General features: G+C 39.4%; 1 protein-coding gene across 1 annotated transcript in view; it reads right to left on the reverse strand.

Annotated features, from left to right (window-relative positions):
• Positions 1-3,027: 3,027 nt before the first annotated feature.
• The window catches only part of LOC104468078 (chromosome unknown open reading frame, human C11orf74), a 29,843-nt gene continuing 15,161 nt past the window's right edge, over positions 3,028-17,709 (reverse strand). The window contains exons 5-6 of the mRNA XM_010082088.1: positions 11,940-12,070; positions 3,028-3,180 (exon numbers count right to left, since the gene is read on the reverse strand). Coding sequence (XP_010080390.1) covers positions 3,028-3,180; positions 11,940-12,070 — 284 coding nt within the window. The remainder of the gene's footprint in view (positions 3,181-11,939; positions 12,071-17,709) is intronic.

A 17,709-nucleotide genomic window follows, 5' to 3' on the forward strand; every position in this document is an offset into this window, starting at 1 on the left:
ATATTAAAGAGAATATAAGCTACAAGAGGAAAACATATATATATTACTCAGACTCCAAATCACCTCGCAAACACTGAAACAATTCCAGGTAACTAACTCCATGCACATGTATAAAATTTAACACGCACATAAAGTATGTTCTTAAAAATGACAACCAGGTAATGGAGAGGAGGAAAATATGCCTCCTCTGTGAATGATAATCCAACGAAAGGTACAAGCCAAAAACAACCGCGTGGCAGGCCAATAAAATGTCATGTTCAGAAAATGTAGCCTACATTGCCTAATCTCCACTGCAATATTCGTCTCTGTTAGCAAAGAGCAAAAATCTAACTCATGTAAGTGAATTATCCCCATTTCTCTGCAGAAGATGGATGTCACTGAAGAGTTCCAATTTTGTTGGGTATTCTGCAGCAAAGTGTTTCTTTATATCAAATGGAACCATATAATGACTATAATGAATGACACCTACAGAGCATAACAGGTACTCTGAACACTTGGTAAGAGAATGATCTGCCTGTGAGAGAAGGAACTGAATGTCTGGATGTATCCCTAATGCACAGGAAAAAATTGCTAATAAAATGAATAGAAAATGCACTTAGAGATTCCAGAGTTGACCTGGGCCTGGAGATCATTATGAACCCCTGGACAAGTTTTCTTATTGACTCTACTGGCAATAGGACTCCAGCAGGACTGATCTATAATTTGTGTGTCTCATACCTCTCTAAAAAAAACACACACACAAAAAAGGGCCAAATTCATCACTCCACAAACCCACAAAAGTCCACCTTTTTTTACAGTTGATTCTTTTTCTGCAGGATAGCAAGCTCCGTACACAGACGTGTCTTAGACTGAAGATTCCTTACATTACCTTTGCTATATATACATACGTTAATGAGGTTGTCTCCCTTTTAAAGGCTGAACTTGCTAACTCTGTACAGCAGTTCTCAATTTCTTCCTCCCAGATTTGCTCGTGGAGCTACTCCAGAATTTATTTCTTATCTCTCCCATTTATACATATTATCTGTGTCTTCCAGAAGAAAATGAATTAATAAACAGATCTGCTCAGGAATTGTTACCTAAATGTTTCACTGGAAAATTCCAGTTGCATCTTAAGCACTTAATTCAAAATATCTTGAGTTCAACAAAACACTTCATTGAATTCTAATGAATTCACATTTAAAAAAAAAAAAAGAAAAAAAAAAGATGTTTTTGAAACAACAGCAGAATCTGCTATACAGCCAATTGCATCAAAAACTGTTTTAACTACAGCACATGCACCCTTTTGAGTGTAGATGTTAAAAATAAATTTCTCATTACCTTCTACCAGCAAGGTCCTATACAGACCAATTTTTCTATACAACATACCTGTAGTTTCGTATCACTCTCCTTAAACATCTTGTCTGAGACCGCTTTCTTTTCTGGTTTTTGTTAAACTCACTCTTAAATTATATCCCTTTAATTAAGGTAAATACCATTCCTCAAAACAAATGCTGTTCAGATTTCAGTGGTGCATTATTATGGGCTTACAAAATCACTGATCCGGAAAAGCTCCTTTGGAGCATCAAAGTACCTTTCTTTGCTTTTATAAATCACTGACAATGAAGCAGTTGACCAGCCACACAGGTTTCATCCAGAGCCTTTAAACAACTTCTGTTTTGGTCTCTAGTCTGTCTGTTCAAGCACTCTTCCTGTATTCATCTGTTAATCACCCATTTTAGAAATAATGGAGGTAGGTTAAGGACAAAATGTTGGGTCAACAAACTTTAGCTAATGCAGCTATACCAGAAAAAGACTAGTAATACAATTCACTGTTGTGATGTTAGACCAAGCCTCAATAGCAAAGCTTCTACAGTAACCTGAAACAAAAAAAAGAATTTGAAACAAACCATAGCAAGAGTACATACTACCTTTCATCAGAGATGCACACTCTATCCCAACCATACTACCTGACCTTTACTCAGCTCCAGAGTCTGCTGGATTTCAGTGATGCTGAGTTCAAGCCCTAAGCTGGTATTTGGAATCATCTCCTGTAAAAAAAACTAAAATCTGGCAGCCTTTCAATGCCAATTCCTTTAATGGATGAGATTGCTATTTTTTCCTCAGTGTGGAAGGCTCTCTGTAGCAGTTCATGTTTTAATTGTTAGGAGTTGCACTACATCAATTTTGATCAACTTAGAAAGTTTACTGGAAACAGGAATATTTATTTCTCTGCAGAATTGAAGTTAACCCAAAAGACAGAAAAATAACCCAAACATTCCCAGGTTTATTCACTCATATAACTCTGTACATTTAAGTCTTATAATGATAGTGGGAAAGTTTACAGCCTGATTTGTCAGCTGCAAAAAGCTCTCATTTCCATTAATGAAAGAACTAGATAAAAGGCAGCTTTCATCCTAGCTTTGCACTAGTCAGGAACTGAGTCAGTATCAAATATAAGCCAGAGCAGCCATAGTGCTATTCTGAATTCCACCAGCTTGTTTTGGTCCTATGGAGTAATTACTCCAGCATACCTAGTCTAAGCCAATACAGGATTCATCTCACTCCAGGACTTTTCTACAAAAGGGAATTTATGGCTGTCATTTGAGACATCCCTCCTTCCTTTTACCACCTGGAAAGCAACAAAGTAGCTGAGCACTGGGGCCTAAAAATATTAAACAACACTAATCTATACAAAAACCCCATTGAGTTTAGGACAAATACAGACCTCCTGAATGCCTGAGCAAACCAGTGTACCAACACATAAAAAGGAAAATACTTCCTCTCTGGCTGATGGGCTACTATACAAACAACTCTATGCAGGCACCATCTTCCTATTCTGTATCTTCATTAGGACTAGGAGGAGGTACAGGGAAAGGCACCTCAACCTCCAAGGCAGCTTGGTAGAACAAAAAAAAAAACCTCAAGGATGTCATTTACTGACCACATAGATAAAAGCACTAAACAAGAGTATTTTGAAGAGCTAGAATTAACCCCTTAAAATGTTATTTTAACAGTACTGCACAGAATGCCTTTGACACAGTCTTCAGCTTATGCTGAGTTGACATCTGTCCCCGTTTTCTTCTCTTCAGATGATTCTATAACGGCCTTCAGCTCAGCTTCGGAGAACTTTGGGGTAAGTGCCACATTGTCATAATCAAATTCTTCATCAAGTGAGAATGGCTGAACATCATCCCCTAGTAGCTGTAATGAGGAAAAGCAGATACATAAATAATATTGGTGCAAGTGATGATAAGGAAGCTCAAAATATAAACTTCGAATTAATATTTAATTAAACTGTTTTTTCTGACTCTAGGACTCTCAGCTGATTAAGCTCTTTTTAAGTAAAAGAATAAATTCAATTATTTAATTTGACCTAATATAAGCTATTTAATGTGCCCCATTTGTACTGTACTGTACTTGAATGAATATCATTAACTGATTTTGCTCAAGGCAAGGAATCTAAAAACCTCCCCTGCACACATCTATTATATTCCTGCCACTTGTAGCGGCAGGGCTGTGGAGATATGGACAAGTTATATACAGCTATGTTAGATTTCAAAGACAGATTCCGTATCCTTAAAATTTGGGCTAGTATCACATAAACCTTCAGTGTACATGCATCTGATACAAATGTAACATGCTTCCCAGGAACATGGTTTCAGCAAAGGAAATGCCTGAAACGAGCAAAATGACGCATAATCAATTTTCAGACTCTAATAATTTATTTTCATCATCTGAGAGATACTCGATTAGCTGGTTTGGATCGTTTGTGTGATGAACATAACAGCCCTACTGCATTTGCCAATATTTGCTTTGTTGAAATAGTGTATAGAATTTCTGTATTGCTTCTCGTTGAAATAGCTTAGAATAAATGCTCTGCCTATAAAATAAAATAATGAAAACAAATAACTATGTCAGGCTGCATGCTGATAAGGAAGTGTACAGGGCCAGGATACAAAACAGTTATGGTAAGCAGTTATATAAAACTAATTCCAGAGCTACACAGGAGACACATCCTCTCTGCCCAAACTGTACAGGAACGCTCCCTATCCTTTCAGAAGTTAATACAGAATGTCTAGAAATTTCAACCGTGACAAACAGCACAACTCCTCAAGGGCTCTGTGTTTCAAAGATTTAAGTCCTTCAGTACTACATCAGTAAAAGATTTAAACATGCTTAGTTTTTTCAAACTTCTGATGAATCCTTGATTAAGCCACTGACTACTGACATATTTGAAGTTAAGAATAAACTTATTTGCTTTACTGAAAGGAAGGAAGAACATCTTATGGTCACTACTCAGTTTAGAAGGCACAGTATCCCACACAATTTCAGGTAACATTTTGTAAGACGCTGTATTGACAGAGTTAATGCCACCTAGTAAGTCAGAGAAGTAGTAGCCGAATTCCTCTCCAGTGGTCAGGCACCTGACAGACACAGCAATTAGTATCTTGCAAGTATCTACATTCTTTATTAATAAACCATCATATTGCCTGATTGATTAGGAAATATTTTTTCTGTTTTTATAGAATTTTATTAACCATCTGTATCGCTTAATGTTCTAGGGACATGGCTGCCATTGGCTTCAATAGATGGTGGAGCATATAAATCATCCACATGCAGACCTGTGGACCATGGGCATTTATAATTGAGAAAAACAAACTCTGTAGATAGAGTTGGTCTAGAAAATGGTATTCATTCTGCATGGAAAGATTATCTTGCTTATGTCCTAGTAAACCATCATTACCTCTTATAAACAGCACAGGTTGTAGTGAGGTGGGTGCTGGGCTCTTCTCTAAAGTAACAAGTGATAGGACAAGAGGAAATGGCCTCAAGTTGAGCCAGGGGAGGTTTAGGGTATTAGAAAAAAATTCTTCACTGAAAGAGTGATGAGGCATTGGAACAGGCTGCCCAGGGAAGAGGTGGAGTCACCATCCCTGAGGGTGTTCAAGAAACGTGTAGATGTGGTGCTTGGGGACATGGGTTAGTGGGTTGGGTGGTGTTGGCTGACAGTTGGACTTGATGATCCTTGAGGTCCTTTCCAGCCTTAATGATTCTATGATTCTATGATTATATTCGAGAAATGTTTACATGAGACAAAGCCTGCACACAAGCTCTCTTTCCCATTAAGGCTAAGTTCAACTCCTTGACCTTCTCACCATATTCATGTTCCAGTTTCATCTTTTCCACAGGCAAATCCTCCTAAAATTCCATACCAGTAAGGGTATCAGCAACTGGGTAACAACTGGTACCAGCAACCGGGAGTCACTACCACCTGTCTCTCCTTTGCAGAAATACAAAACACTCTTCTAAAATATGATGCAAGGTGCAAATATTTTTCCGTTAGTTTGGTTGGAACAGTACGTGTTACCACACCTGTAGGTAACTAAACTAAGAAGAGTTTACAGTAAGCCTTCACGAGGATTCTACAAAAATAAATCTGTTCTTCCTCTGCGAACGTATCTATGGAAAGTACACGCACATCCACTATACCCTTGTATTGACCTTCATGTCATTCCAGAAGCATTTTCACGCATACGCAGAGAAGTACTGGAAAAACTTTTGTTTAAAAAACTCGACTCCAAAATGCTAACCGAAATGAGATGACAAAGCAGAACATGGATCCAACTTCACTGTTAATAATTTTTCTGCTGCCCACTCACTGCAAATTTGAAAAGTTTTCACATTGCATATTTATCAGTGTGCTTCATCTCTCAAATGAGTACTCAAAGCACTAAGGATCCTCTTTTTTTGCTTCTTCTCCCAATAAGCCATTCACTTCAACCTTCCACGTACACAAGCAATCTAAAACTTTTATAGTCCAAACTGCAATTTTGATCTATTTCAAAAGGAAGACATTTTGCAACAGAACACCGAATCCTCTGAGCTGATAGAGTTATGATCTTGTTATTTTTGCCTAAGGACCTGAGAGAGAGATGTGAATATCAGGTGTCTAATTTAACATCTAATTCAAATGTTTTTGAGAGCTCTCTGGGAATAAAATTTTGCTCTATTAGAAAACTGCCGTTTTGCTCCTGTGATTTATTCTCTGAAGGAAAAATCATTTTCATTCACAGTTCCTGCATGTCCAAATTAAAGGGGAAAAGAATGTAATGTTCATATTAATAACTGAAATGTTTTGCTAGAGGTTGTTTTACAAAGTAATGTTATAAATAAAATACCTTATAGTCGAGACTTTCAAAAGTCTATCAATAATCGGCAATTCAGGTTTTTTTATTAATCTGCGTGGAGTTATAGTTAACAGTTTGTCTCTGTCCTTCTAAAACCTTTATTTCTGTGTAATTATAGCACTCTATGATTCCCTTGTTCAAATTATGTAAAGGATGCCCACACACTCCCCAATGATTTCATTGTATACTCAAGGGAAAACTTACTAGTTCAAAACCATAACTAAAAAGGGGGGGGGGGGGGGGAGGGCGGTGAAGCGATGTCTTACATAAGCTTAATATATACTGGGGTACTTGGAAGAAAAAGAAAAGTTTGCCTTGAGCTTGTGGCACTGGATTGGAAGTCAATAAATCTTGACCAATTTTCCACTTCTGCTTCATCATTCTGGACAAGTCACTCAATCTCTGTGTCTACTGGCCTCTGAGAATATGCAACTCTTCCATGTTCTTTCACTTAGTCAATCCCGTCTTTAAGTTCTTGCTTGTTCTTGTTGCATTTATGCACAGCCCTTAGCAGAAACAAACCTCAGCTGAGGCCTATCAGTAAAACCTTAAACCAAAGGAACTCAATGGAAGCTGTATTTGAGGTTATAGACGCTGCCATTCCACAGATAAAGATAAAACGATAGGCACAGTAAATACTTTTTTGAATGCTCAAACTAAAGACAAACAAGGGTTAACAGAAGGATAGAATTCATCTTTCCTAATCCCAGCCATAAAAAAAATAGGCTTCTAGATTAAGACAGTCAATTAGCCAAAAAAGAGCTAGCCTGTGGACGTCTTATGTTACGTCTTAGGACAAATGTCTACAGCAAGTGGGATGAATTACTTTCTGGAGGTGCTTATCTGCCCCCTCCCAATGACAGAAGGACTAAATTAGATTAAATTTAAAGCTGAACTTAAGTGAGATGAACTCTACTTTGAACACATACTTATAGTGAGTGGATGGAAAATACACATTCAACTGCACTCATATCTATGCGAGGAGAAATAAGAACAAATAAAGACCCTAGGAAGCAGACATTAAGACATACTGTTAACTAAAAAGCTATGATGTCTTTTATGAAAGAAAGCATTAAGTATAAATAAAGGAGAAAATCAATATCTGGGTAGGGAAGGTAAATGATCTATGATAATACACTCCAACAGTGGAGTGAACGCTGCTTCAATCTGCAGTGTCCCGTGGGAGGTCATGTATGCTGCACTGTTGATACTGAAATCCAGGAATATACTTATGTCGGAACCCAGGAAGAAAGATGTAGCAACACTGGTGGACAATAAAAATAATTTGCTATATCATTCAATAAGCCTCTTCCTAACAGCTTTTGACAGAAAAACATTTTCAGGGAGACAAGTTGTTCTTTTAACAATTAGCCAAGTTACACACTGGGTCTTAGCAGAGCTCCTTTTTTTAAATGTTCCCTAGTAATACATTCAGAGATCTACACCTTCCCCTAAAGTCCTTCACAAATACATCTGCAGCATAGACATTTTACATCCTACGTTGTACTATTAAGCTAGTTTATTTTTCACAAGGAATGGTTTCCCATTCTGACTAGGCAGCCACATTCTGTTGCCCTTCCCTAACAGATTTGCGTTGATGGCCAGAGAACAGACTCATTTCAAAGCAGGGATGTCTCCAGGAGGACAGACTTTGGCCTGTTTATGAGCCTAGCTGACAGAGTCAGTTGGGAGGAAGTCCTGGAGGGCAAAGGAGCCCACGAAGGCTGGACATTCTTCAAGAACGAAATCTTCAAGTTGCAGGAGCAGGCTGTCCCTGTGTGCTGAAAGATGAGCCGGCAGGCAAGAAGACCCAGCCGTGCTGAACAGAGAGCTTTGGCTGGAACTCAGCAAAAAAAAAAGAGAGTTTATGACCTTTGGAAGAAGGGGCGGGCAACTCAGAAGGACTACAAAGCTGTCATGAGGTTATGCAGAGAGAAAATTAGAAGGGCCAAAGCCCAACTAGAACTTCATCTGGCTACTGCCATAAAAGACAATAAAAAATGTTTCTATAAATACAGCAACAACAAAGGGCAGGCTAAGGAGAATTTCCATCCCTTTTTGAATGTGGGGGGAAACATAGTGCCAAAGGATGAGGAAAAGGCGGAGGTACTTAATGCCTTCTTTGCCTCTTTGCCTCTTCAGCTGGAAGACAGCAATGGGAAGCAGGAAGAAGCCCCCATAATCCAAAGGGAAATGATTGTGACCTGCTACACCACCCAGACACACACACGTCTATGGAGCCCAGGGTACCGAGGCAGCTGGCAGAGGGGAAAAAGGGCCAGAGGCTCGCAGCCTCCAGAGGCGGCTCCTAGCAGGTGTAAGGGAGGAAACTGGCTGGAATCCAGGCAAGTGGGTCAACATAAAGAAAGGTGTCCAGTGCCTGAGGGAACTAGCTGTGCTGGAGGTTATCTATTACAAGTTGAAAAACAGGCAGTTGCCTGAAGATCCAGATGAACTCTGGTGCACACGACCCATAGGGCAACAGGTTCTACAGAGTGCACCACCATCATATTCTCACTCACCAGCAGTAATTGAAGCTGCAGACGTCACTGTGGGTGATGTGGTTACTCAACTCCAGCAATATGAAGAGAATACCTCCTTACATGCCTGCATCTCAGCTGTGGAGAAAATGTCTCAGGCAATGTCTGAGAAACCGTCTGAGAAACTGAGACGCTGTCTCAGGAATGCTGGCAATTTAAATAAGATATGGCCTACTGCCAACTTGTGTGGACCAATATCTCAGTGATCAGAAGAAAGCATTCTCTGCTCAAGCGAGACTGTATACACCACAGGGCAAACTGTGGTTTTACCTGAGTGACCATGGAGAAGACATGAGAAGCTGGGATGGACAACCAACCTCAGCCCTAGAGGCACAGGTATGCAAGTCACAAGGAAAAACAAACAGAACTGGGAGTTTTTCCGGTGCTTCCAGAAAGATTGCTGTTCCAGTTTCTAGTAATCTGTTCCTTCAACAGAGTAGAAGGGTTGACTTTTACTTTAATTTCAATCCTATGAGTAGAATTTCTGATCCGTATTCACAAGGAGTGAGTAACCAAGGTGAGACTGGGACCCAGACATTCCACCCCACAAATCCATTCATCAGTAAGGAATGCTACAGTCAGTATCAGAGGGGCCCTGCCTCCAGCCAGGTGAAGGAAAAGGATAGCTGAGTTTATTGGACTGTATGGATTCGATGGCCTGGTACATCAGACCCCCAGAAGTACAGGGCTTTGGTGGACACCGGTGCCCAATGCACTCTAATGCCATCAAACTTGAGAGGGGCAACATCCATCTGATGATGGAACATCAGTTCACCCAAGAACCGACTCTATTAGAGGTTCAAATAAGCCTAACTGGGAAGAAATGCAAAAGCACTGCATCATGACTGGTCCAGATGCCCCGTGCATCCTTGGCAAAGACTATCTTAAGAGAGGGCATTTTAAGGACCCAAAAGGGTATCAGTGGGATTTTGGTACAGCTGCTGTGGAGGCAGAGGAAGTCAAACAGTTGCCTTACTTTGCCTGATCTCTCAGAAGATCCTTCTATCATGGGATTGCTGTGGGTCGAAGAACAACAGTTGCCTATCACTATTACAACAGGGTAACGAATGCAATACCGCACCAACCCAGACTCTGTGATTCCTATCCATAAGCTGTTTTGCCAGCTGGAGAGCCAGGGAGTGATCAGTAAGACCCACTCACCATTTAACAGCCCCATATGGCCAGTGCGAAAGTCTAATGGGGAATGGAGACTGACAGTGGATTATCGTGGCCTGAATGAAGTCACGCTGCCAATGAGTGCTGCCGTGCCTGACATGCTGGAGCTTCAATAGGAACTGGAGTCAAAGGCAGCCAAGTGGTATGCCATGACTGATACTGCTAATGCGTTTTTCTCCATTCCTTTAGCAGTAGAGTGCAGGCTCAGTTTGCCTTCACCTGGAGGGGCATCCAGTACACCTGGAATCAACTGCCCCAGGGGTGGAAACACAGCCCCACCGTTTGCCATGGACTGATCCAGAACACACTGGAGCAGGGTGGAGCTCCAGAATACCTGCAATATATCGATGACATCATGTATGTGGCAACAGGAAAAATCTTTTTCTAAATGAGACCTGCCATAAGCAATGTAAGACTTAATTTTCAAGGTAACAGCAATTTGAAGCACTGAGAGATTTTAAAATAGACCTATTCAGTCTTCACAGTTCTAAAAATCAGGCCACAGTTGTATTACCTAAATGAAGGCACAAATATGGGTATAATTTAGGGGTAAGACTGCCTTCATCTTGAGTAGCCTGGCACCAACCAAACGGTTGCAAAACTCCCAAGTCTTTCTTCCTGAAAAATCCAGCAACCCTTAACCACTGCAATACTCCGTTTCTCTTTCATAACCCAACTTCTACCCAAATGGAAATGAATTTTGCATGTAGTGGGATCTTAATCTATTTTTCATGAATTATAGTTTAAAGAGTCATACGCAATCCTTTATGAACACTGCAGGCTGCTACAACCTTCTTCTTTGGTTTTATACAGAAGTTATCAAATGACAAAACTATAAATATAATTTGTGTGTGTGTGCCAATGGATATTTCTCAAGGCAAAAACCTTGAATTATGTCAATCCTTAGGGAAAAGAGTGAGTATCTTTATTCATAGAACGGTGGGTATTAAAGCTTGAAAGGTCATTTTAGAACATTTACTTTTTCCCCAAGCAGACTTGTTCCTTACTGCAAAGAAGTAAACACAATTGAGCTCAGGAAAGGAGGTACCATATGCACTGCTATAACAGCAATCTTTCACCAGTCATGCATAATTTATAAACTTGATTTAAGCCTCATGGGACATCAATAATCATATGAAACTACCAAAACTGGCCCATTTTATCCAGAAGCTAATTTCGACTTCTATTACAATGATCAGTCAGGGAAGAAGAGTGGTGAAGAATTCTCTGCAATAAAAACACCCCCAAAAGTTAATGCTCACACTGACTATTTGAAAAGGAAGCTTAATGACTTAAAATAAGCCTGTGAGCAATCCACACCTTCTGTTCCAGTTTGAAAAGAACTGAAATTCTGAGGGAAATTGACGATTCTAAGTTAAAGCTTGTATTGACTGTGTCTGATTAAAAGACCCAGACTTCATAATGCAAACCTCTGCACACCAGCTCTAAACAGTGCAGATTGTCAGCAGCATCTTGCTACTACTCATTTCCAAGAGGACAAACCCCAATTCTGACCACAATATATTCTAAAACTTTTTTTTTATTATTTTAAATGTCACGTGAAAGGGGTCATTCACTACCTCGTTGTTGCAGATGATGGTTCCTATATGCAGCCCAATGAGAACTGCAGGATGTTGTAAGATCACGAGGTCACTGGGAAATTAAAAAGCCCATCATTCTACGTAAGTAATGATTTGCTGAAAGGTCAGGAAGTGCAAGAGTTCACTTGAATATGCTGTGAGTTACACCAATTAAATATTAAAACACCCACATAAAGTTTGAAGTATTCAAGTACACATTTTGAAAATGTAGGATTATATACTAGCATGTGAGAGATAAAATAGTACCCTTACTATTAGAGTGTTTATCTCCATCCTTCATGTCTTTGAGAATTCATTAATAATTTAAATATTATTAGTATGACTTGTTAATTCATAGCAATTCCACATACTCCATCTATATTCCTCTGTTCTTGTGGAAATAACCTTAGAAGCCAGTAAGTAAAAAACCGCACCCCAAACTCCCCATGTCTAAATAAATAAAACTGACTTCATACCTCTTGGGCTTTGCTGTCCGATGGCTGTGGAATTGGCAAGGTTCTGAACTTCAGTTGAACAGGCTTACCGAAAAAGGGTGTACAATCAGTCACTGGCTGTTCCACCTCTCCTGGGAGAACGAATGACCCTGCTGAATAAAAAACAGTCAACTTTACCCTTCCATTCAATGTACAAATTAGCAAAATCCTGTGTAAAATCCTGTCACGCTCAGACAGAGGCAGAAGCTTGCTAGTCAAGTGTGCTGTACTTATTGTTGCATAATATATAACACAGGCAGCTATCTTTAAAACAGATCCATGCAGCCCTGAGCTAAAATCTAGATGATAAAATACTCTACTAAGGAAAAATCAAACTTGGTTGAAAATAGACAGGTAGCTCTCTTCTTTCTTGTGGACACTGAATTAAAAAATCTGCATGTAGACTCTCCTAAACTCAGAGAAAACCTGGGATTAGACTCATCTCTTTCCTAACAAAGAAGGAAGGTCCTGAGCAGAGATGCCTGCAGTAGGAGTTACAAAATACCAGAATAAATCCTGGTCTTGCCATTGATTAGCTAGGCAGTCTCATTCCATTCTCTTTTGCTAGAGTTTCACCACCCTGTACATTGGGCATAAAGAATATTTGCAAACAATACGACTCTCCCAAAGCATGAAGCAAAAAATACCTGGTAGAAGTACTAATATTCCCCACTATAGTGCCAGATGACTCTCTTGTCCAAGAATATTTCATGACTGTTTGATCCTCCCTGAGCTTTCCAAAAAGAGGTACTTGAGAGGACTTCCCTACATCTGGGACACAGGAACATGTAACCTTTCCAGACGGGCAGGATTTGGTCCACAGTTCATAAATGCACAGACTTTCTGAATCACTTTTCCTTTACATACATAAAACATTCATACTGGGAACGGTGGGTTTGCTTTCTGTAGCAGCTCAGGATATGCCTTAGGTTTAGAAATATCTTTTAACACTAATCAATCTCAGCTCTGCTACAGCACAGATGTGTCCAACTTGTCTCAGTAATGTTTTTATGAAGGAACTTTAGGGGACCATATGTCTTGCATTTTAGTTAAAGGATTATGTAAATCACCTACATTTTTTTCTGGCTGATACACAAGTCTCTTTACAGCTTTATATTACATTTTAGTTGCTTGATTTCCTCTTGAAATCTCAGGATACATTTTCAAAGTGATGCTTAAATGTTAGTTAATTGAACCAATAAGAGGGTGCATAGATCCAGGTGAGAAGGAAGAAGTGGTGATTTATCTCTACCTGGACACTTTTACCACATAGTGGAGTTACAGATGTCTCATTCTCCTGTAAATCTGCATTTGAAAATAATTATTTCCTAGCTAGGCCTTCGTAAAAAAATCCATGATCAAATTCTTGATTTAGTTTCCTTCTAGGAATCATGTATTATTTCAAAGCCAGCAGGGCTTTGGACTTGTAAAGCAGAATGTTCTTTAAAAAAGAGACAGATTCATTCCCTTGGGTATCTCATTCCTGTATTTTTGTCTTTTGGTTCATGATTCACATATAAGTGGTTTCCAGTTTTCATCCCTAGTGTCTTGGTTGCTTACACCTATCTCTAGTCATCTATGTGCCTTCAGTACTTGTTCTCAGCATAGCACGTGATCTTATTCTGCATCAGCGATATGAGAAAGCTTTCTAAAAAGAACAGCGCAGTCCCCAGGTATATATGCTATGTCTTCACACGCAACCACTTTTTTTCATCTTTCATAACTTGGGTCAAAACTATTTGTAGGACAGAAGGAAGATGTGAGTGCTCATTTAAAGGCAATGATATCTTCCGCTATTATTTCAAACCTGCACCCGAAATATATACCCTCACTGAAGGAAGGAAAGCCTGGACATCAGGAGGCTTGTGTCACCTCCTGATATGAACACTCACTATTTCTGTACTAAGAGCTTTCCCCTCCACCCGCAACAGACCAATCTGCAGAGAGAAGATGAGGAGGAAGCACCGTTACGCAACAGTCTGGCAATGGCTTAGAAAGACAACCCTTAAAAATTAGGACAACAGAAGGAAATTTATTTTTGCTTTTAGCAAGTAGTGCTTGTCATACTCAGAATGTCAATTCCACTATTTTAAGGCTTGTTAGTAATGCCAACAATGTTTCAAACTCCCTTCAATCACCTCATAAGAACGTGGTAATCAACCTTTGTTTGCCAGTAGACATGCCAGAAACGAGCTTTGTCTCTCTACCCTGGCTGCATGACAGCATATGAAAGTCTAATCAGTAAATGCTGCTTTCCCTGATAATGTTTAATCAAGAAACTCCTTCAGAGAGAAAAATTAGGGAGTTCTGATGGTCCTCCTTTTCAGTGGGAGCCCCCAAAGGAACCGTAGGCTGTTGTAAGCTCTAGCCAGTACCTCACAGCTGGTTTAGGCTGATGCTACAGCACTAGCGGATGATGATCCTAATTAAGCTGCTAATTATGTTCTCTGTGGAGGTGATTAATTAGCAACAGGAAAGCCTTGGATACTGCCAACAGCACCATATATAGAGATAACGGAGCAGGCAGTGATATTAAAAAACTGCGATTTTGAAATGCACCTCTCCTCACACTGTGAAGAACCAACCTCCTGGATGGGAAGCTTTAAATTCTCTTCAGTCCCTTCGCCCCCTGCCATGACAGACCCACAGAAAGTGATTAGTAAATCTGCAAACATTGCCGAGTTGGACTTTTTTTGCTCACTGTGTACCATTGACGTCAATTATAAGTATAGAAAAAAAAAATAATTTATCCACACAAGCCTCACTTGAATCTGTTTGCACAAATATAATTTCAAGAGTGAAGAAGTTGGAAGTCTTGCCTAAATCTTTAGCTTTACTGCAGCTGAATGATGCCTAGCTATAGATACACCAACACAGGTTTTACCACTTTCAGACACTAACATTTCACAAAGATGTTGCTGATGGGGAGCTGAAGAGGGAGGTAGTGATAATGAAAAAAGGTTAAAAGCTAAATTTTGATGTCTCTTCTGATTCTCAGGCTTCAGGCTGTTAACCCCAAAGAGCTGACTAGTGTGAAATCATCTCAAGGCAGTGTTAAATGGATTGCAGAGACTGGAGAAGAAAAAAAAAGAAAGAGATTCAGCAGCTGGGAGGGCCCCATACTTGAAAAAATCCACGTAATTTAACTCTGCATTCTCTTCCTCAACCTGATTTTTCTGGACGTGAATACAGGCTCCAAATACAAATGGAAAGGCATAGACTATGGAAAATAACAGATACTGATATAATTTGCCTAAAGAATTATTTAAATAATGCTTATGCTTGGCCTCAGCTTCAAAGTAACTGATTCACTTCGGTTCTCTTCAGCCTCTCTGGGGTTACAGAGAACTGGGACTTTGAAAAGACAAGTTTACAGTACTTCAGGGCTCCAAGCCAGACTAGGATGAGACTCTGATATCCTTACCCATGCAGCATCACCCATACAATTTAATTAGTCCTATTTTCATTTTCTCTTGTATATAAAAAATAGAACACTCAAGGTCTCTAGAGATATTTTTTACATATTTTTTACTTTACACAAATATTACCTATTACTACCTAACTATCCTTCGAGCCCTGAAGCAAGTGATTTGTCACCAGCCCTGGAAAGGAATTCTGTTGCCAAAACACAGGTCCTAGGCATTCTCCATCCGTCCCTGGAGAAAACCTGATCATCTCTATTGTTGCCTTAAGCTACTTACAGATTAAATTCAGTGAGGAAGAGCAATTAAACAATCCACCATATACATGCTGTCTCTACACAATGCATTAAAGCTATGGATTAGGGCGGCAATTTTACTTTGCTAATCATGGTTTACTGCACCAAAGCATTGCCCTGCTTTCAGGCTTTCAGCCCAGTGCTGTCTAATGAAAACGGCTACAATGAATTTGCACACTGGCCAAATCTATGGTCTTCTTTCTTTTTTCTTTTTTTTTTTTTTTTTTTTGTAAGAAGCAGCTGTATTCATTGGCACCTTAAAAGACATTGGACTTAGGAAAGTAAGTTGAAAAATAAAAAAAGGATAAAAAAACCCACTGGAATGATGCTTCCAGGACATATCCCAAAAAGCATTGGTTTAGATGGGATGTTTTAACATCTATTTTCTATCATGCTTTTCACACTGTCAACTTTCAGCCACTTCTCCTTAAGTGTGAATATATATTATATTAATGTACAGTTGCTAACTCAGCTAACTGATCTGCCCTTTGAAGCTAAATGACATACAGAGATAGTGAACTGTTGCCAGTAACAAGCAGAGATAAAAGTTTGTTGTAATTATACCATCAAGGTATGACATTTTTCACTTGGTGTCCTTGCTTGTTTTGCCAATATGAAGTCTTAAATCTATCATTTGTTCTGAGATACAGGTGGCAGCATTTAAAAAGGCCAGCAACAGAATGTCTTTCAAATTTGTGTCACACTTTGACTCATTTATAAACTAACTGGAATTCTTCAGAATTAATCCTTTATTAAAGTGGTCAATAGGGATATTATTTTATATTACTTTATTATTAGAAACAATACAAGCGGCACCGTTTTATATTTTAATTCGCATTTTGTTGCTATGGTTTCTAAAGGAAAATAGCAGATTATACCTGTCTTATTATGAAGCCTATCAAGTGGATTTTGACATGCAAGACAACTATAAAACTCTAAGTCCTATTTTTGGCTTTTAGGATTCAAGAGCAAATTTTTTATCTTGACTCAACAACTATCTTCACCGCAGAAGCTCTGGGCAAGGCCCAGGCTGTGGGTTTCCCAGATATGAATTTGGATGCTGTTCACTTTCCTTATGGAGTTCAGAAGGAATAATTAGCTTCTGGCTATGCAGTGTTTTGATGTCATAAAATACAATTTAAATGCTTAATGTTGTTAGTGAGTGCTGCTGGTTGCTCAGGGGTTGATACCACTTCTTTCTGCAGGGAGGCAGGGTGTGCAGGGAGTGCTGTCTCCTGGGAAGAGCTGAGGAGAGCAGAGAGTCAGAGCCAAATCCAATGTCACATAAAAAGAGAGTAGTTAGCACACTGATAATATACAGTAGTGGTGGCATAATGTTCTGTTTATTGTTTTTATAATCACCAATAAAAGCACTAACGGAAAGGTTTTCCCAGTGTTGCCTGCATAAAGTGCTAGTGAGACCGTATAAGCAGATGATCATTTCTCTAATTCTCATCTTACTCCAATGCAGTCTGTTTTACTCCGGTTTTCTAAATGCATGTGATTAACATTTACTCTTGCACACATACAAATACACAGAAATGACAGAAAACCCTGTAGAGAGGCAAGATCTGGCACGGTCCAGAAAGGGGCAAGCTATCCTCAAGCTCTGTCAGAGCTCCTCTTTCCTCACTGCCCTGCTTGGTATTTTGGGCTTATTTCTCAACATCCAATTTGTGGCCTGTTTTGAACTAGAGATGTCTAACAATACTTCCATGAACTAAATATAAACAATTCTCATTTCATTATGATACAACTGAAATGTGGTTTTAGGCTTCCACCAGTGAGCCCCAGGGTTTTTTTTATAGCTATTACCACTATTTAAGACATAAACACAGAACATCCTTCCTACAAAGGGAAAAACGGTCACACATGAACACTGCACTGAAAATAAATCTTTGATGTCTGTACCTACCTGATACAGGACTGCTATCTTACTCCCTGCTTCCTGAAATGCCCAGGCTGGAGAACGAATACTTGCTGTAAACCTGACTTACATTGGCTTACTATTTTCTTGTGAGTTACAGCCAAGGT

Source organism: Pterocles gutturalis, unplaced genomic scaffold (genome assembly GCF_000699245.1).
Source record: "Pterocles gutturalis isolate BGI_N339 unplaced genomic scaffold, ASM69924v1 scaffold13309, whole genome shotgun sequence".
NCBI lineage: Eukaryota > Metazoa > Chordata > Aves > Pterocliformes > Pteroclidae > Pterocles > Pterocles gutturalis.